Source organism: Apium graveolens, chromosome 10 (genome assembly GCF_009905375.1).
Source record: "Apium graveolens cultivar Ventura chromosome 10, ASM990537v1, whole genome shotgun sequence".
In the NCBI taxonomy this organism is placed as follows: domain Eukaryota; kingdom Viridiplantae; phylum Streptophyta; class Magnoliopsida; order Apiales; family Apiaceae; genus Apium; species Apium graveolens.
The window spans coordinates 225,549,569-225,571,617 of record NC_133656.1 but is presented as its reverse complement, the minus strand read 5'-3'; the positions used below and the strand labels follow the sequence as shown (position 1 = coordinate 225,571,617).

Sequence of the window (22,049 nt, the reverse complement as noted above, 5' to 3'; positions counted from 1 at the left end):
TAATAATGTTTTAGTTACAGAATAAATATGTTCTCCAAGATCTGTAATAAAAATATGGTGCTCATAGATTTTTTTATGTATATAAATCTAATAGAAGTGAACAGAACACCGGAAATACGAGTCTGCCAGGATCCAACGTTATATCAGACAAATGCGATAGCTTCCATGTGGCAGCGGATCAGAGGAACACCTATTTGTGGAGGATTAAGTTAACCCACTTGCCTATATAAGGACCAGTAATAAAGTTGGATTTGAACTGAATGGCCTGATAGTGACACCGGATTAAATCCTAGATTAGGTCACTATGAAACAAATCGCACTCGGGGTAACACTAACTTTAAACCTAAGCCGGGTAATTTGGTCACTTTGCGCACCTGGGTTACTACTTCATTAAATTAACGCATCGAGCAGTGTGCATAATTATTATTAAAACCCCCACAATCATTGCATCCTAATAATGCACAATAATATTAGTAGTGGTTTATGTTAAAATGATGCAACCCTAATTGGAGTTGGATTATTGTTCGAATCTTGAAAAGCTGCAAAGTGGCATGAGTAAAATTGCACGGTCCTAGTAGGTTCACAGAAAATTTGATGAGAAGAAGAATCTACGTATAACTCGCGTGGCAACGATATCAGCCATCAGATATTTTAAACAGCAGACTTAAAAAACGGAAAGGTGTCGTCAGAAACAAATCAGGTTTGGCAGGATTTGTGCAGGCATCTCCATTTATTTACATATATATACTCCTACAAATAAATCATAAAACAGTCTGTGCTCTGTAGTGATTGCTTTGGCTTGAAGACGTGAAATTCCAATTAATAATGAATCAATCAAGACTTGAAATTCCAATTAATAATGAATGAGAATGTTTGTATCGGTTGATTCAGATCCCACGGATCTGATGAGTTGCACAAAAGACACATCTACTTTATATATTTCTGAATTTGTGCCTGCATTCACTTTGGACAGCCTCACGTGATCAGCAGTGTGTCTGTTATTTCCCGTCTTTTCTGTTGGAGCACCTCCCAAATTAGAATCGGTGACCTCCCGGTATGCGGATATCATGTCCGATCATTCGGATAACTCTATTGGTTTCGGATCGATTTGGATAGGGTCAAATATAATTTAATTTTTTTAATTTAAATTAAAATTTTAGAAAATTTAAATTTGAAATAGACAAATTCGATAAGAATTAAATTTTATTCAAATATTTTTAAATCACAATTTTTTCAATTTTCAAGACTTAAAATTTATATTTTCTTTAAATATATATAATTTTTAATATAATATAATGTACTTCTAAAAGAAAATATAATTAAATAATTATGTTATCATATGCATAAAAATGTTTTAAGCATGAATTATGCTTATTTCGAATCATATTCGATTCGGATTTTATATTATTTGATTTCATCGGTTAAAAATTATAATCTGATATAATATTTCGGATAATTTTCGATTAAAATTTCAGATCGGGTAATTTTCAGATCTATTTAAATGATTTTTGGATAAATATTTGATTAAATAATTCTGATCTCGAATCAGAACTCGGATAAGATCTCGATTTCTTAAATTTCAGTTAGATTATTCGGATAAAAGCTCATTTTTCCAAGTTACCGGTACCATTCCCTCTCATCTCGAGAGTTTGAATGTTGTGAAAAATAAATTTGTACAAGTATGCCAAATAAATATAAAAAAGACTCACAATTAGAATGGGCAAGCCATAAACATATAAACATTAATTTGATTAAATTTAAAATGATAGTACTAAATCTGATTATTTATTTTTAAATTTAACATGTAAAATAAAATTAATAATTTATGTTGAAAACACTGATCTTAATTTTGAAAACTGAAAATACTAAAAAAGTAAACACCGAAAATAACATCCCTCTAACTGAAAGCAATATTATTACATCAGTGTTAACCTCAAGACATATGCGGTCGGTCTTATCTAGATTTTTTAATGAAAATTAAAATTATTTTTCAACAAATAATTGTAGAATACTAATAATTGGGGTTTGAAGTGAATGAAGGAGGTGCGATCGCCAGCTCAAGGCCTGGTGTTGAGGAAACTTAGAACTTATCGCTGGATTTATGGTTGGACTGTAACAAACAAATCAATAGTAGTATAGAAGAAGGCCTAGTGTTTATGACTCTGCTCTGACTCGGCATTCAAATTTAGCATGCGGCTATCAATCGATCTCATCCATTATTTTCATTTTTAGTACACGCTGCTCTTGCTGGACCTTTATAATTTGTATTATTAAACTAACTCATTTACGCTTTCTACACGTGTCATTGTCTTATTTGTTAGGACATCTCCTCCACCTCTAACCAACGTCCTGCCCCCCGACCCACCCCAGATGTTCTGTTTGGAATCCTACGTCCCCAGTTCCAACATTTTCAATTTAAATAATACCACGGCTATCATATTCTATTCCAATTATATTAAATTTATATGTACTATTACCTAGTGCACGAGCTAATCATCATCTTGGGGAGTTGTGGTAAAATTGTAAATTACCTCAAAATGGTAGTATTTGGGTCAAAGCGTCTTCAATTATTTCGGTCTCACAATTGGTACAAGTCCCTATTTATTAAAATAACCTCTTAATTTAATTCAAATTATCATATAAGTAATTTATCATGAACCATTAATTTTCTTCTAATATTTTTGAATTTTGATTATGCATAGTATTAATTTTTTATAGGTTTCTTTATTTAATTTTGTCGTTATTATCATCGTCATTGTCGTCGACATCATCATTTAATATATTAACTTTTCATTTTTGACCAATAACTTGATCATGACTAATGAAATAATTCACATATTGGCGTAATATATCCCCTACCTCTTTTTAGCATATTAGTGAAATACTTCCCCGAATATATTAAATTATAGATGATAAGATGAAATTTATAATTTTCGATATTAACAAATTATGTCCCTAAAATTAAAAATCTTTTATGGGCTGTTTGGGAACGTGAAATTTATTTAAATAATTTATTAATTAAAAATCATACGGTGTCTATAAAGATAATTAAAGTTAAACAAGATTATACTTAAATAAATTATTTTTTTTACATGAGACTTATTCATATTGTGAAAATTTTCATTTATTAGAAGAATTAAACTCTTCTCTTCGACCGGTTTGCTTTTAAAACCTATAAACACACATGTTATCCTTTGTAATTTTAAGACGACAATTGAAGATTCCGACAATAATTCTTAATTAATCAAATCGATAAGTTGAAAACATTAATTACCTTATTTATGATCCCGGGGTAGATATAATAAATTATGAAACATGTTTTTAATATAATTTTTAGTCCTAATATAATAACAATAATATATATATATATATATATATTTAGCTCAATAATTTAACAATCTTGCTAATTTTATCAACTTATAAATTTTTTCCCATAATTTTAACATAAAATATCAGGGGTGAGCTCGCAGGTGAGGGATAATAATCCTTCACTCGGAAGTGACTGTCACACCTTTTGTTTTCCCCTAAAGGCTAAATAGTAGGCGGTATGTTTTCTTAGCTCCACCGCATCTGTTAGTACACTTTGTATATTTATATTAATATTTTTCGTTTTTGTAAAATCAATATACGCTACGATCAAGAAGCAAAAACCCCAAGTAATAGGAAGCACAACCTGTCCCGCACGACTATATAAACCCCCCTCCCTCTCCTTCCTTTGAAACTCACTTCATTCATTCATAGTTTCAAACCACCCCCCTCCGTGTTACCTCTGCATTTCTTTTCTCTCCTTCTCCTTCTCCCATTTCTTCACATTTTTACACACAAACACGTCAAATTTAACTTCATTTCGCAAATTTTTACTGTTCCGGCAAGCCTGTTTAAACATTCAAAGGTCAGTTTCTATTAATCTTCCACTCCTTTTCATCTCCATGCTTACTTAATGATTAATCAAATTACGTTTGCGCATTTACATATTTTTTATTTACTCATGTATGTAGATTTTATTTTGCGGGTTTTTTTATTAGTTGTATTAACTATAAAGATCGATGAACAAGGGAGACAGATAATCGATGGCTGATATTAAGTTGTTAATCTTAGATCGACGGCCAATTTTGACTTACTTCCTAAGCCTTCTGTTTTAAGAAGTCTATCTATCCATACCATATTCTACGAATCTGTTACATATTCACTTTCATAATACATAGAATCACTTAAACGTTTATGTCATCAGACAACCTCGGCGGCGCTTTGACTTTCTCCGGCCAAGTTTGACGTCTTTAGTTTTCGCCGACATTTCCATTTCTCAGACTAAAATATAAGTATACATACAACATCGTACAAATATGTATACGGTTTGCTTAACCTCAGCACCAATCTGTTTTAAGAGGTTCAACACCACCAGATTTGTCTATAATTTTGGAGGTAACTTTTATGTACTATTATGTTTTTTTACTTTTTACCGACCCTTTTTTTACTGATTAAATAACTTAATTAGTAAAAATCTAAAAAAAAAAATTAACCGAATTTGTAACGGATTTGAATTCCTGCAGTTACATAGCTGAATTATATCGAAACACACTGACTTAACTCGTACTAGTTAAATAAAGTTACCGGACTCAGCAATTAGATTTCGGGTTTCTATTTTCGAAAAAAAAATGCTATAAAGGGAAATCTTAATTGATAAGCAATTTATTGGTGTCCCTCCGCAGGCTTCTTTGATTTAATTTTGTTAATTGAAGTTGAAGGCCATGGTTATGTACCAATATTGCTTTTGACATTTTTGTTAGATTTAATTTTAAGTTTTAGAAATATGCTAGAGACTATAGATGTTAGCTCTTGTGACTTGTCTCATTGCAAATTATTTGCTTATTGAATGTAGCTAATTATCCGCAACTAGTAGAGCGTGCAAGGATGACGATTACACCGAAAATTTCCATCGATAATGGCGACCTGGTAGTGCATGGGAAAACTGTACTTAAGGGGGTGCCAGACAACATTATGCTCACTCCAGGATCTGGAGCTGGACTCGTCTCCGGGGCTTTCATTGGTGCTACGGATACTAGTACTAAAAGCCACCATGTCTTTCCTGTTGGTGTCTTAGAGTAAGCACTTAACTTGCTTTCATTTCGATATATAAATTATGTTCTAGTCTACTCTTGCATTCAATTACTCTGTTCTGCGTCTCATGAAGTTTTTTAATGTCTAGTCGCATATTTCTACTCAGTGACCCTGCCCTCTCAATCTTACTGGTCGGGGCTTAGTTGGGGCAATATAAGTAGAAGCGAAGTATATTACAAATAAGAAACAAATCAATTAAAATTAACACTTCAATTGAACTTTTTCAGGGGTCTTCGTATTATGTGCCTTTTCCGTTTTAAAGTCTGGTGGATGACTCAGAGAATGGGAACCTGTGGCAAGGATATTCCGTTCGAGACCCAGTTTATGCTTGTTGAGAGCAAAGAGAGCCTTGCTGGAGAAAATGACGGCGCAACTATCTACACAGTGTTCCTGCCTCTCCTTGAAGGCCCATTCCGAGCAGTTCTTCAGGGGAATGACAAGAATGAACTGGAGATTTTCCTAGAGAGTGGTAAGTCGATCACGTAACTGTAATTATTTGTAGGTTGTAGCACTCACTGATCTTGACAAGAGCATAAATAGTTTCAGTTATAACTTACATCAAGCTAGTTCAATGCAATTTCAAAGTTTTAATGTTCGCGAGTGAGTTGTATTCATGATCACAGTAACAGCAAAATAACTTACTAGGCAATCATATTAATCGTGACAAGGGGGAAGAACAAACAGATTGCGGAGAATAATCATAAATTTTGAATTTCTTTTTGCAGGTGATAATGCAGTAGAAACCAACCAAGGGATTTCCCTTGTCTACATGCATGCTGGGACCAACCCTTTTGAAGTCATCAATCAAGCTGTAAAGTAAGTCTGGAGACAGTCACTTACATGTATCAAGTACCTGGTCAATCATTTGGATAATTTAAACTTTGACATGCTGATATTTGGTTTTAGGCAAAACTGTCCTTGGAAATTTAGAAGTTAATTTTGTATGCTTGTGCTACAGGGCTGTTGAACAACACTTGCAAACATTCCGTCATAGAGAGAAGAAGAAGGTTAGAACTTCTTAACTATTTGATTTTTCAAGATTTAAGAAGATTGCTGAGATCATCAGAGGATGTCTGTAAATTAGTCAATCCTAAGTTTAGAGTTTTATTGTTTTCAGTTGCCCTCCTTCATTGATTGGTTTGGGTGGTGCACATGGGATGCCTTCTACAAGGATGTCACAGCTGAAGGTGTTGAACAGGGGCTTCAAACGTAAGATAGAACAGTAAATGTCTTAGAAGTCCATACTTTATTCTTTTATGTATACGAAATGGAATACTGAATTGTATTGTGGTTATCTCCGCAGCTTGTCCGATGGAGGTACTCCAGCAAAATTCCTAATTATTGATGATGGTTGGCAACAGATAGAAAGCTTGAACGACGTTGTTAATGATGATGGTCATGACGGGGCAGAGTAAGACACCCCTCTGTCTCTCTATACGTATATACATGTGTCTGGTTTATGTTGTTCTTATTCAATTATGCAGCATGTCATTAATTTATTCGTTCTTTCTAAATTAAAATTGCAGGTTTGCGATTAGGCTGACCGGAATTAAAGAGAATGAGAAGTTCCAAAAGAATGGAAAAACTGATAACCATGTTCCAGGCCTGAAGCTCGTAGTGGATGATGCGAAGAAACGGCATAATGTTAAGTACGTTATGCAATTTGTTATTAACTTGTTTGTTTGTGCTTTCTTAATCATCCTTATATGATTTCTTTCAAGTCCAATCTCCATATCCGTGAATTTAAAACGTGGTTTAGTTTAGATCAATCTATAGACCCGTTTTTTAACGACAAACTATCACTATTATCTCTGTACTAGTCTGGTTTTTTTATCCATTACCAGTTTATGGTTGAGTTCTTTTCTGTATGCCATGTCCATTTCAGAATGTAAGATCACTTGCCTTTGTATATAGTAAATCTGCATATCTAAGCATTATATTCTTGAATTGAGGGAGCTTTAGGAAAGCTTACTAAATTTATTTCTTGGACTTATTTTGGTGTCTGTCCTAGAGGTGACAATTCATTAGAAATCATTTATGCACCTTAAGAAATATTCTCATCACCATTAATGACCTTCCAGAGGATGATTAGAACCTTAACACTCAGAGTGAATTGCATAAACTATAAAGTCATTTACTTAAAAAAGGATAGTGCATTTTTCATTCTTGTGTTTTGACCAATGCTTTGTTTGGTATAGGAATGTTTATGTGTGGCATGCACTAGCCGGTTACTGGGGTGGTGTTCAACCATCCTTGGAACACTATGACAGTACTTTGGCATACCCTGTCCAGTCTGAAGCAATGTTGGGAAATGAACGTGACATGGTACTCGACAGTCTTAAAGTTTTTGGCCTGGGTTTGGTGCATCCCAAAAAGGTCTTTAAATTCTACAATGAGCTTCATGCATACCTGGCTTCATGTGGAGTTGATGGAGTAAAAGTTGATGTCCAGAATGTTATTGAGACCCTTGGTGCTGGCCACGGGGGTAGAGTTTCTCTGACTCGCATGTATCACCAAGCTCTGGAAGCCTCCATCGCACGAAACTTCCCTGACAATGGATGCATTTCTTGTATGTGCCATAATACTGATGGACTATATAGTGCCAGCCAAACTGCTGTAGCAAGAGCTTCTGATGACTTCTTTCCCCACGACCCTGCCTCTCACACCATCCACGTTTCCGCTGTGTCCTACAACAGTCTGTTCCTTGGAGAATTTATGATACCCGACTGGGATATGTTTCACGTAAGTATATCTGCATAACAGAAGGATATAGCTTTTAATAGGCCATCTTATAGATATATTTACTTGCACATTAGATACAAGAAAAGAAAAGCAGTAATTACTGATTTTGTAATGTAAGTGAGAATTTCCATTATTCATTGTTTAAAAAGATTATCTGTTATTACATTGCAGAGTCTCCATCCAGCAGCCGAATATCATGCTGCAGCTCGAGCAGTTGGTGGGTGTCCAGTTTATGTGAGGTACTACTGAATATGTCCTTGGTTGAGCTTTTACTTATTTCAATCCTTTAGCTGGCTATAAAGAATTAATTAGACTCAAGATTTTTGTTGTTATTGCTTTCTTCTAATTAAGATTTTGGTTTCTTTCTCTGCAGTGACAAGCCTGGAAACCACGATTTCAAGATTTTAGAGAAGTTGGTCCTCCCTGACGGATCTGTGCTCCGTGCACAATTGCCTGCCAAGCCCACACGTGATTGCCTCTTTGTTGATCCAACCAGAGATGGAACCAGGTTTGCTATTTTTGATTTTTACTGTTACTTATTTCATTTTAACCTGTTATGTGAAAAACGGAACTTCATCATAATCCTATATTTTGCAGCTTGTTGAAAATTTGGAACATGAATAAGTGCACCGGTGTGGTCGGTGTGTTTAACTGCCAAGGCGCTGGTTGGGACAAGGTGACTAAGAAGACTCTCATACATGATCCATCTCCCGGAGCCCTGACTACTTCTGTGACAGCTACTGATGTTGATGCCATTGCTCAAGTTTCTGGCTCAAGTTGGAACGGGGAGACCGTAGTGTATGCCCAAAAATCAGGTAACTTGTGCAGCACTTGTTGGCATGGCATGACAATTTTAAGGGCTTTGCATTTAGACAGAGTTAATGGAATGGAAGTCTCCATATAATAAACCATAATGTCTTTAAAAAAAAGTGAACGTTTCCCAGGTAGAATTAGTATAAACGACACTAGAAACACTAGTTTCCCTTTAAATTATTCCTTGCTCCTTTTGACATATGCACAAGTAAATAAAAAATTATTTTTTTACAAGGTGCGTTCTTGAATACATTTTCTGATGCAATACTTGCTATATATGTATAGATACATTTATTAGTGTAATCTAGTGCAACACATCTTAATTATAAAGAACTCAACAAATGCTAGTGCAGGACTATTTTAGTTTGTCTTTCGCCTTGACTTCTTTATACCAGTACTTAATTAGCTAGATGGATTTTTCTAATATGCTAAATTTTCTGTCAATATCAGGAGAGGTAACCCGGTTGCCAAGCGGTGCATCAATCCCCGTGACGCTCCATGTTCTTGAACATGAACTCTTCCATATCTGTCCTCTAAAGGTGAGTCATTTCAACTAGTTAATTTTGTTTATTTACCATCTCTTTCTCAAGTGAACGCAGACTCAATGATTATTGTCTTTGTTGCAGGAAATCACACCAAACATTTACTTCGCTGCAATAGGTTTGCTGGACATGTTCAACTCTGGCGGTGCTATTGAGGAAGTTGAAGTACATATGTCTCCAGAGGAAAAATCAGAGCTCTTTGATGGTGATGTTTTGTCCGAGGTTACCACTTATTTAAGCGAAAGCCGATCACCATCTGCTACAATTGTACTCGAGGTCAGGGGACGTGGTCGATTTGGTGCTTACTGTTCTCAGCCTCCTTTGAAATGCACTGTGGAGAATATTGACACCGCATTCATCTATGATACCGATACCGGATTGGTGTCGCTGAACATCCCTGTACCAGAAAAGGAGTTGTACAGATGGCATATTGAAATTCAAGTATGAGTAGTTCATTTTATTTATTCAATTATTTAGTCATTTAAGCTGCATGGGCTAGTCCCTCATGTGGAGGTAGAAGTTAGCAGGAGGATCAGAGAATGTATGTTAGTACTCCACTGCGGTGAGGGTCTTGAGTTTGACCTAGCCGTTGCAAAATTCTTGTGTTGCAAATCAGTTCTCTGAAAGAAAAATGTAAATGGCTATACATGCCATAATTTTCCTCTCCCTTGCGCTGCTCACTTGTTTTCAGTGTTCTAAAAAGGAAAACGCTAGACGTTCTAGAGCCGTCGGTGTTGGTGTACCTTCGAGCTACTAATCGGCGAGTCGGAGATTAATGAGAATAATTAATCGGAGCATTAATTGGACATATTTAAATATTATTTTAAATTTTTATAATTATATTAGTTGAAAATAAAATGTGTATTAATCTAAGAAATCTCATCCATGGACAAATCACAAAAGATCATTTTTAGTTTAACATTGCAAATAAAACAGAACATTGCAAATAAAACAGAGATGGTGTTTACAAGTCATAGTAGGGGAGAGCAAAAACCCGGATTAAAACTGAAACCGAACCGAAATCGGGAAAAATCAGAGAAAACCGATCCGAGAAAAAACAATCCGAAATCAAAATAGAAAAATTAAAAACCGATTCGATTTAAACGGTTATGTTTCGGTTACACGTCACAACCGAACCGATTAAAACCGAACCAAACCGGTTATTAAAATAATAATTAAGTAATAAATATTATATATAATTTATATACATTTTAAAAGTTTATATATATATATATATATCTGAATAACTGAAAAATACTATATTATAATACACATAAGGCGATAATATATGTTTCAAATAGTTCACAGTGAATTCAAAATGTACACTACTAATTTGATGCACCCAATATGATTAGTGGTATAAACATATTAGTTGTATAAAGAATTTTGATCTTGTAAAAAGGTCGATAAAATTCTCTCAGTAAAATAGTTATTGGGTACCACCAGAGTAAGTGATCTTTTCTGCACAGTGGCGGATGTAGATGGGGCTCGGAGGCTTTAGCCCACCCCTGAGTCCGTAATATCCCCAATTTTTATATAAATTTTGGGCATTTTTTTAGAAGCCCACCCTTTTAAATATTAGCCAAATTCATTAGTAAATTTGAACCCAGCCAAATCACTAATTCTTAAGTTGAACACGCACGGACTTGTTATTATAAAGTGAAAAGATTACAAAAAAAATCTACAACTCTACTCTGCTGCTGGTCTGTTGTGCGCCTGATCTTCCTCTTCCGTGGCATGGACTTCGGTAAATTTTTTATATTAATGAAGCCCATGTTTTCGTAAAATCCTGGATCTGTCACTGATTCCACACCAGTATATCATGCTCTTTGAATCCATCCAGGTAGACAGTAGGCTGGAAGTGAAAAACTAATTATTTTATTGATTTATTTTGCGCATTAATATGTCTCTTTTGTATATTATTTTTTATTTTTATATTTGCCGGTTTTGTAACCGAAATCGATCTGATTATAACCGGACATGTATTTTTGAACCAAAACCGAATCCGAACCGGCAGTTGCGATTTTCAATTTTAGAAACCGAAGATATAAGATTGCGGTTCCGATTTTATCCAAAAATCGAGCCGAACCGACCCATACTCTCCCCTAAGTCATAGGCTCAAAAAAATAACTAAAAAATGCACATGGAAGTAATTAGTAATCCTAAATAAAAGGATGCTAATATTTCAAGATTAAAGAAATACATCAGTCAAACTCCAGGTCTTACTATATCTATCTTTCTAGCGATTTTTTTTTATCAAAGCCAATGTCTTGTGATGAGCATATATAAATATCGTTAAGTCTTTTGACTTATCAATAACAAACTTAAACTTTGACATCTTACCTGAATAAATAAAAATAAAATTGAGTTAGTAATATGTAGAGAAATTGATCTGCCACAATTACCTATTTAGTATTTACATGATTTGCGTAAATTGATAAACATGACATACCTATTCCTTCAAGAATGACATTGAGTATATGTGTTACGCATGAGACATAAAAGATGTGTGGTCTCTTATCATTCAAGAGTTTTGTGACCGTCATATTGTTGGATGCATTATCAGTTCTACCTGCACAACATTTTTTGAACCTACATAATCAAAAATATATTTTTCGGTATGAGCATCAGCTGAACTCTCAATACAAGGTAAAAATGTTGTTCCAAGTTTACAATTAATACACAAATTTATTATACTGCGTCGCTTTCTATCAGACCAAACATCAGTCATAATTGAACACCCTTTTTTTCATTCTTTCTCCTGTTTCTTAACTGTCTCCTTGCTTTAGTAAAGACTTTCGGGAAAAACAATAGTATAACGACTAAATTAACACAACGAGGCAGTTATATAACAAATAACAAAAACAAGGCAAATCACCAAAAATGAAAACAATCCACGAAGGTCGAAAATATAAAATAATCAGAAACTGTTAAATAAAACAAAACGAGGAAGAAAACTTATCGTAATAAAGCTTTCAACACAGCTGAGTCACCAATCACTCAAGAGGAAGAGACTGTTCTTGAAGAGTTTATTACCCTCAATTACTGTATCCAGAGCCTGCAATAACCCTCCCAGGATAAAATAACAACAAAACACAGGTCTCACAGTAGCACGATGTTCAACGGCGATCGGACCTCAGTCGCCCAGAAAACCTATATATGTATGTATATTTTTCAGAGAGAGAAGAGAGATGAGATGAAGAGGCTGCTAGGGTTTCTTCAGATGTGTATATCTCTTTATCTCCAAAACGTTTTTCTTAATTAAAATCCTAAAAACATATCTGATCATTTTAATTAAAATAAAGGGTAAATGATCTAATTCGTCACAATACAATACCAAAACTTTCACTTAGGTCACCAACCCAAATTTTTTTCAGTCAAACACTTAAATAATAAAAATATTTCAAATAGGTTACTGCCGTTAAGTTGACTAACGGAAAAGTGACGTGTAATTGATGTGGCATCAAGTTTACTATCGAATTCATCACTGAACTTCGTATCATTTTCAATTAGGTTACCAACTATTTTTTTCAAAAAGTTATTTTCTTTTTTTCTAAAAGAGAAATTCAGTTAATTTTTTCAAAAATCCAAATTGATTAAATAACATATTTTTATTGATATTTTTTTCAACATCGATAATTGTATCTGACGGATAAATTTTTTGAATGTTTATTTTTTCCGAATAATAACACCTTAATTAAAAAATTTACATACTTAATTTTTCAATATGTTTGAAAATCGATATAATTTATTTTTTGACTTTACAAGTTTGTTTGAACATGTTTGATCTAATAAACGGTACATTTTATTACAAACTCAAAGCTGAAAACATACAGAGAATGAAAACATATCTATATATCTATATAAAGGAAAATCACGGGAGTATGACGTGGCTGGGCTGAGCATCCTCCAAATCATTTTCTCTCATTTCATTTCAGAAGCCTTCATCGAATTGATCGCTTTTATAATATCCAGTCTTTTGAATCCAATCCATTTAAAACTTTTGGCTTTCCATCTCCCGCACTCAATCAGTTTTCCACTTTATGCCTTCAAAATTCAATTCAATCGGTGCTTATTTATGTATTTGCAGTCATGCACCGCAAAAACTAGGCTACAAGGACATAGGGAATTGTCTCCAATAATCAGGTTTGTTTTAACTCAATTTCAATTCCCATTTTTTTGAGTTGTGTCCCATCTTATATAATGGTTTTCGACTTTATGCCTTCGAAATTCAATTCAATCGGTGCTTATTTATGTATTTGCAGTCATGCACCGCAAAAACTAGGCTACAAGGACAGAGGGAATTGTCTCCAACAATCAGGTTTGTTTTAACTCAGTTTCAATTCCCATTTTTTAATTTGTGTCCCATCTTATATATTGTATAATGGTATGCATATATTTTAATTTTCCTTCCGTAAAATTATTCGTGTTTTTGTTTTACAATTTTCGGATACGAGGTCTCAGATGCAGCTTTCATGTTTGATAAAAGTCCAGAATGAGATATAATTTCTTATATTTTAATTTTGATTATGTTACTCCTAAAAAAGAGTTCTCTTTATAATGCTAACAAATTGGATTTTTATTCTTTAATTTTGATTATGTTACTCCTGAAAAAGAGTTCTCCTTATAATGCTAAATAAATTGGATTTTTATTCTAGATTTTCTTCCTCAACAATATTTGGGCGACAATTTTAGAGGCATGTTTTTTGAATATTTATCACTGAGAATTTTGTATACACATGGGAGTACATTGGAGGAGAAGACAGATTTTTGTCATTTGAAAGTAATTTATTAAAACATTCATTGAATACTTTTATCATCCCTTTTTGTAAGTTGCTGAGTGTTAGCATATTTGCTTGTCCATATTAGTTTTTTATATATGCCCATTGTTGATATTTAACCTTTTAATCTATTTTGATACATTCTTAATTTTTATATTTTTTACAGAGAAAAATGATATGAGTCTGCCCTGCTACAAGATAAATGTGTTAGTGTTTTCAACATGTCGAATTAATAAATATGCATTTTACACCCTTAAATGGACTCGGATTGGGATCACCCCTCTCATTTGAAAGTAAGCTTCCAAACTTCTAAACTCGCTAAATGTAAGAAGTAAGTCTTTTGTTAATGACAATTTTGGTTGCTCAATCATGTTTATGTTCTTATAGACACAAAAAAGGTTGAAGATTCAATTCTTCCTATCAGTGAAACACTCGGAAGTCTTTGGTTTCTTTAGTTAATATTCCGAACATATATTCTTTTTACAATAATTGTTACTTAATTATAAATACATGTGTTTTGCTATGTATCATTCTTAAAATATTCTTTCGCGAGGTTACAATATTTACCAATGCCCCTTCATTAAATTGGAGTTGCAAATTACACACCTAAAGTTGAATACATATTTACATATGAATTCGTCACGACTTATAATATTTGTATGTAGGCATGTTATTCAACCTAAATTTAGCACTATATAGTTACACCCAACATAGTGTATGTAGGCATGTTATTCAACCTTAATTTAGCACTATATAGTTTTAGCATTGCTAAGTTTGCATTAATTATTGATGTGAGTAACAAATAGTAAATCTTAATATTAGATTAAGAGGTTCCATGAACGAACAAAAGAGCTCTTAGAAAAATTCTTATGACATGTGGAACAAAGTGGCAACCATATATACTCTCTAATTTGCTGTTAACTAAAAAAACTGCATAATTCAAAATTGTAGAGCACCACAACATAAGTAATCTGATCCTAATATTGAATGCATGCTTGTAGTCTGAATTTTGTGATATTGGTTTGTTTATTTCCTGACACTTATGGACATTTGTTGAAGTTATGTTTTTTAAGATATTTAAAATAACAATTATACTTGCACGCCATTCTTGCCAGGACACCAACGTATTTGGTAGAATCACGCTTCTTAGATTTGCTATGTGATGCTGAAATGGCATTTGATAATTTGTATGTGTTGCCTTTCTATATGTGGGGCGCTAAGTAGCTAGATTATGCATTTTTCTTTTCTTTTCCATTGAAGACCATTGTTAAATTGTGTGCCGGAGGTTCCAAAGTCTCTGAGGGCATAATTAAAGTGTGAGCTAACACTTGAAGATATTGTGTTATAGTCTCGGAAATCGCACTCCACATACACGTCTTTATGATTATGTATGTACAAGATAGTTTTGCTGGGCCAAAATTCATGATCTGGATACAGGTAACTCCTTTCTAAATATCTCTCCGCTAATTTACTTCATTTCTCAGTAACGGAGAAATGATATTCAACGGTATTGACCATAAAGTTTAAATTGAATTTAAGGAATGATGATTACCATTTGGCTGCTACTGAGGTGGTAGGTATATGTGCGAGTAAAGACACTCATTCGAAGGAGCCTATAATCTATTATCTGATATCTCATAATCATGCGGATTTTTAAATTTTCCACGATTATTTACAGAGTGATTACAAGTATCAATAGACCCGCTTTTAGAGGAAGATGCTATTGGCAACTTTTGTCCGTGTTTAAGATCCCAAGGTTGATAAATTTCTTTTTTAAGAATTTATGAAGTTAAAAAGTGTGAAATTATAGCAGTGCCAAGTTTTCAGTTAGGTTGGTTGTAGGGTTAGATACTAGATATTAATTGTGATTTTGACTGTGTATGCAATGGTGTTCCTTTTGACATCTAAAATAAGATGTACTTTTTCTTGGTGTTTCATGCTCCTAACAAAATGTAATGTGCCAATTTAAATAAAATGGCAGTGAGAAGTGAGAATAAGATGTATGTGCACTCTTTATGGCATAATGACAAGAATGACTTATAAATAATCTATACCTTGGTTGCAGGAATTTTCAAACAAAAGTGTTTTCAAAATATTTCTGATACTGAAGAAAGAGAAAAATGTTAGCTTTCTAATTTTCTATGTGTATATCATAATACAAAATTTAACATTATATTATATTATATATCTACAAATAATAAGTTTATATTTTATTTGACAACTCTTTCGTGTATTTGGTTTCAATTTTAGCGTTAACATAGGAATGTACAGTTATCATATGAAAATAGGTTGATGGGAATGAAAAAGAAGGCATGAGCAGAGATATGATGAAAATTTTGTTGAATGTAGAGTATTAGTGTTTTTGTCATTTCAGTAGCTGCTATTTGTACTTGTGTTCAAAGACAAAACTAAGGAAGTACGTGAATGCAATGACTGACATCTCATTTTTCAGAAAGCAAAGAAATGATGTTATAACTTATAACAATGTTATTCATGTATTTTTTATAATATTTTTCGCAACCGCGCGAAGCGCGATTTGTTCAACTAGTTTTCAAATAATTCACAATCAATAAATTTTGGTTTACGATAATTTTTTTACGATTTTTTTAAGTGATTAAAAGTTAAGAAAAATTTTAAGACAAAATATACCTATTAAATTTATTAAATAATCGATTTTATTTCAGAAAAAGGCTAAGTTCTATTTTAATTTTTTTATCCATAAAAATGATATTTTCTGGAAACTTATTGAAAATAAAAAAATCTACCCAAAAAAATTATATAAGAAAACTTTAAAATAAAATATACCTCTTAAATTTATAATAATTTTTTTTTATTTTTGTGTGAGTATATTTCAATTAATTCAATAAAATATAATAATAATCTGTTTTTTAAAAAAGAATTTTTTTGGTTAAAAAAATAAATTTTTAATTTTTTTTTGTGACTCAGTGAGCAATTTGAAAGTTTTCAGATTGTTTAATGGATCTCCGTTAATAGTCAACGCATTTTAACGGTCGTGCAAGAATTTTGGAGTTTAGTAATGTGACTGAAAGTTTTATGTAATTCAGTAATGCGAATGAAAACTTTTTTAGGTTAGTGACCCAAGTTAAAGCTTGGCATTGTGCAGTGACAAATTAGCTCATTTACCCTTCAAATTAAATTTTTTCTTAAAATATATTTCAATATGAATATTATTTAGAATTGTAACAGTTAGACAGGCCCAAGCCCATAAATAAGTCACTATTTATTTAATTAAATCAATAGTAAAATCCTTCGCTCAGGTCACATACGTACGCGAGATGCCGAGATATTCGCCCAAATCACCCCTCGACCCAACCCGACCCGACCCGACGTGTCATGTCGTGGCGAGGCGAGGCAGCGGCGCGCGAGGCCCACACTACACCCATGCATACCCACATGCCTTAATAGTTATGCACTACACTTGCATGTTATACAATATAAAGCCATCAACACTCTTTTACCATATCAATGTGGTACTCAAGTTTTTACAACTTAATCAACCACAAACCCATTTCAAGTTAGCCATTACAACTCCATTTATTTATGGATTCCACTAAGAAAATGTCAGATCCAAACATGAAAGTTTAAGTCCTCTTAGAAAGGAATTGTTAAAAAAAACCCAGAAAAAATTTATGGCCATGAATTTATTTTCATGTCCATGAATCTCTGCTGTATGGAAAAAATTCATGACCATGAATTTATATTCATGCCCATGAATCTCTGTTGTATCTCAAGTTGGTTCCATTTTCTAACAATCCCCAACAAATCCATACAGAAATACATATCTGATTTTATCATGACTTGTTTTTCAGAGTCGGTATCCTTCCGGGTTTGAACCCTCCTAAGTCCTCTACTTCGATGGCTACCGGATATAGATGGAATATTTCACCTTGAATCTTTATCCGTGTATTGTAACCACACTCTATAGACGACGACAAGTCAAAGGCTATGGTCAGATCTACGACTTTGAGATGTTATGGTCATGTCTCTATCCTGTTCGTCGAATGCTTCGAGGAATAACCCTTTCCTCTAATTGCGACCTCACAATAACATTCGCTTAACTGGGCATCTCCAAAGATGTACTGCTAACATCTCGTCTTACGATTTGACCCCATTCAGTGTTCTAAAAACTCTTGCTATACTAGCAGTTTCAGTACCTTTTGAGGTTTCCAGGGGATAGACTCAGATACGAAGTATCAATCTATATATAGTAAGGTACTACCGATTCATTCTTATAACTTGTTATTACCACATTGAATACACTTTGAGGGATCTTCTCTCAGGTGTATTGGGTTCCTGCTATAGACGAACCATGATGGGTTATCAGTCCCATCCCCAACCTCGACTTAAGGACCGCAGCATGCTCAAGCCCCTTAGTCAATGGATCAGCTATATTATCCTGAGTTCCTATGAACTCTATAACAATAATCCTACCAGACACAAGACCCCTTATAGATTTAAGTCTAACTTGGTTGTGTCTCTTTGTTTTAGCATTATATTTCACACTTCTGATCTTGTCGATAGTTGTACGGCTATCACAATGAACAGAAATGGCAGGAAGCGGTTTGCTTACTACAGGTTACATTGACATCAATCCATGTAACTATTCAGCCTCCGTCCCCGTGGCATCCAATGCACACAACTCAGCCTCGAACATAGACCGAGTAATTAAAGTCTGTCTAGAAGAGTTCTAGGACACCGCTGCACCCCCAAGGGTAAACAGATATCCAGTCACTCCATTGGAACCGGATTTCTTAGCTATCTAGCTTGCATCACTGTACCACTCGAGTACCCCCGAAAATCTTCGGTAATGCAAACCAAGGGAAATAGTTCCCTTAAGATATCTAAAAACTCTATCCAGTGCCTCCCAATGAGTCTTGTTCGGACAACTTGTATATCTAGCTAACTTAGACACAAAATAAGAAATATATGGTCGAGTCACATTAGCAAGATTTTGTAAACTACCAATAATTTGAGAATACCTTAACTGAGACACAAGAACACCTGAACTATTCTTGATAAGGCCAACTTTAGGATCGAATTGAGTACTAGCGATTCTACAATTTGAATAACCATACTTCTCAAGTATAGATTTCTCTATATAATGAGACTGTGACAAGGTTATTCCATCAGTTGACCGAGTCAACTTGATCCCAAGAATCACACTAGCTTCACCCATATCTTTCATCTCAAAGTGCCCTTTCAAGAAACTCTTTGTCTCGTTAATAATCCCAATATTGGTTCCAAACAACAAAATATCATCCATATATAGGCACACAATCACACATTCATTTCCTTTAACCTTATAGTAGACACACTTGTCACTTTCATTAACTAAAAACTCAAAGCCTAAAACAGTTTCATTAAACTTCTTATGCCAGTCTATAGGAGCTTGTTTTAGGCCATAAATGGATTTGACTAACTTACTTACTTTCCTCTTATTACCAGAAGCAACAAAACTCTCAGGCTAATCCATATAAATCTCTTCTTCAAGGTCACCATGAAGAAAAGTTGTCTTTACATCCATTTGATGGATGATAAGACCATGTACGGAAGCCAATGCAATAAGCAATCTGATTGTTGTCATTCTAGCAATAGGAGAGTATGTATCAAAATAGTCAATTCCTTCTCTTTTCCTAAAGCCTTTTGCAACTAGCCTAGCCTTGTAATTATCTATTGAGCCATCAGGGTTTAACTTCCTCTTGAAAATTCATTTACATCCTATAGTAGGACACCCAGAAGGGAAATTGACTAACTCCCATGTTCCATTAGAAACAATAGAGTCCATCTCACTATTCACAGCGCCTTTCCAGTGCCTTAACTTCGAAGAATCCATGGTCTGACGAAAAGTTAAAGGTCCGTCCTCGACATTGTAAGTGACATAATCACTTCCAAAGTCCTTGACTACCCTTGCACGCTTACTCCTTCTAGGTTCATCTACTTCGTTAGGAGTAGAGCTACTACCAGGATCCGCCCCCACATTCGACATCCTTTCCACATGATCGGGAATGGAACTTGATTTGCGAGTGGGATCATCATCAGAAGTACTTTGAGGTATACCAGTCTTCATAGGGAACACATCCTCAAAGAATGTTGCATCACGAAACTCAACTATCGTATTCTCCACAATACCATCTATGTCAGATTTTAAGACTAAAAATCTCATAGCAATTATGGTTTAAAGATAGCCCAGAAAGAAACAATCATCAGTTTTCAGTCCTTGTTTCTTTCTCTTGTGTTCAGGGACAAGCACCTTGACAAGACACCCCCACACATGAAGATATTTCAACTAGTTTTACACTTTCTCCATAATTTATAAGGAGTCTTTTCCATGTGTTTCAGAGGGACCCTATTCAGAATATGACAAGCCGTATTCAGAGCCTCTCCCCACATGTACTTAGGCAACCCCAAGTTAATCAGCATATTGTTAATCATATCTTTAAAAGTTTTGTTCTTCCGCTCTGCCACCTCATTAGACTTAGGTGTGTATGGCGGAGTCACCTCATGAACTATACAATTACTTGCGCAAAATTCATTAAACGAGGTACTCGTATACTTACCACCCCTATCCGATCTCAACCTTTTAAGTACTTTGCCAGTTTGTTTAAATATAATGAATTTATCTAGTGCTTCATCTTTATGTTTAAGCAAATAAACATAACAATATCTACTACATTCATCTATAAAGGTAATGAAATATCTATAATGATCCTTAGTCAACACACCACCAAATTCACATATGTCTGTGTGTACTAGATCTAACAAGCCAGAATCCCTAACAACATTGTGAAATGGTTTCCTTGTTAGTTTAGCAGTCACACATACTTGACATTTAGTTTTCTTATCAATGGCATGCTTTGGAATCAACTCTAAATTCATCATATTCTTTAGAGCACCAAAATTTAAATGACCAAGTCGTAAGTGCCACAAATCAGATGATTCTACACAATTAATAGAAGGAGCAACACTATCATTAATAAAAATGCCCAAAATAGGATCCATATTTATTAAAAATAAACCGTCAGACAAGTAACCCATGCCAAAAATGTACCAGTATGTGTAATAACTACTTTATTACATTTCAGAGAAAGTTCAAAACCATTTTTAACTAAACAGCTTCCACTAATAATATTTCTACGAATAGAGGGAACATGATGCACTCTAGTGAGAGATAGAATCCGCCCAGAAGCAAACTTCAGGTCCACATTTCCTATTCCAAGCACTTGTGCAACACTAGCATTCCACATCGTCACTGTCACTCCATGAGTCTATTGATAAGATACAAACAGAGTAATATCAGCACACATATGCACATTAGCTCCAGTATCAATCAACCATTCATTAGACAGATAAGTGGAAAGTAGTTCAGGGTTGTAGTTAACATACCCGTCGTTGGCTTCAGAGGCAACAACCTCACCAACAACCATGTTAGCCACAGGCCCACTAGTGGTTGCAAGTCCAAGCACAGTGTTTTCTTGAGCTACCACTCCAGCTTTCTTCGCTTTCTTCACAGGACAGTCCTTGCTCCAATGACCACCTTGTCCACAAGACCAACATGGTTTATTTGCCTTTGGTTTTTTAGCCTTGTTCTTGTCAATTTTAGGTTTAGTGTTATCCTTCTTACTGGCAGATTTCCTTTTCTTCCCAACAGTCACTACGTTCACCTTCGAACTACTCCCATGTTCAACAGGCATCACATGTCCTTGTTTGGACTTGTGCTATTCCTGCACAGAGATGTCCAACATAAGGTTTGTCCATGTGATCTCTCCTTTCTGTCTTTTCAGGGAGAGAGCAAACTCCTCCCAAGACTTAGGGAGTTTTTCAATTACAACCATCACCTTAAACTTCTCAGGTAAGTCCATTCCAGACTCACCCAAAGCATGCACCAACATCTCAAACTCATGTACTTGCTCAGTCATGGACCTGGTATCCACCAGCTTGAACTCAAGAAACCTCGCCACAGAATACTTCTCAAGACCTTGAGAATCGGTATTATGGGTTTGGTCCAGCTTCTCCCACAACTGCTTAGCACTAT

General features: G+C 34.4%; 1 protein-coding gene and 1 long non-coding RNA gene across 4 annotated transcripts; both read left to right on the top strand.

The window, feature by feature from the left end:
• The first annotated feature begins 3,710 nt into the window (after positions 1–3,710).
• LOC141692828 (putative galactinol--sucrose galactosyltransferase 2) lies at positions 3,711–9,881 on the top strand. Of its 2 annotated transcripts, XM_074497771.1 has the most exons (15): positions 3,711–3,892; positions 4,232–4,422; positions 4,880–5,102; positions 5,346–5,587; positions 5,844–5,934; positions 6,077–6,125; positions 6,236–6,327; positions 6,422–6,529; positions 6,645–6,767; positions 7,317–7,860; positions 8,032–8,099; positions 8,234–8,368; positions 8,458–8,675; positions 9,124–9,212; positions 9,300–9,881. In XM_074497771.1, the coding sequence occupies exons 2-15, from the start codon at positions 4,344–4,346 to the stop codon at positions 9,660–9,662; spliced, it is 2,424 nt and encodes an 807-aa protein (XP_074353872.1). In that variant the 5' UTR covers positions 3,711–3,892; positions 4,232–4,343; the 3' UTR covers positions 9,663–9,881. The 2 variants fall into 2 exon arrangements, with proteins under 2 accessions (XP_074353872.1, XP_074353873.1); XM_074497772.1 differs by lacking the exon at positions 4,232–4,422.
• A 3,187-nt stretch (positions 9,882–13,068) lies between these two features.
• Positions 13,069–15,931, top strand: LOC141689473 (uncharacterized). 2 transcript variants are annotated; one of them, XR_012562394.1, is made up of 4 exons: positions 13,069–13,361; positions 13,481–13,536; positions 14,163–15,433; positions 15,536–15,931. It is a non-coding gene; the product is annotated as an uncharacterized LOC141689473 (long non-coding RNA). The 2 variants fall into 2 exon arrangements; XR_012562393.1 differs by having other exon boundaries at positions 14,163–15,931.
• The last annotated feature ends 6,118 nt before the right edge of the window (positions 15,932–22,049 follow it).

Excerpts from the sequence above, each read along its gene's own strand:
- LOC141692828 (XM_074497771.1), top strand. The coding sequence starts at position 4,344 with ATGTATACGGTTTGCTTAACCTCAGCACCAATCTGTTTTAAGAGGTTC. Across the intron at positions 5,588-5,843 it reads GGAGATTTTCCTAGAGAGTG|GTGATAATGCAGTAGAAACC; the intron begins GTAAGTCGATCA and ends TTCTTTTTGCAG. Across the intron at positions 7,861-8,031 it reads CCGACTGGGATATGTTTCAC|AGTCTCCATCCAGCAGCCGA; the intron begins GTAAGTATATCT and ends ATTACATTGCAG.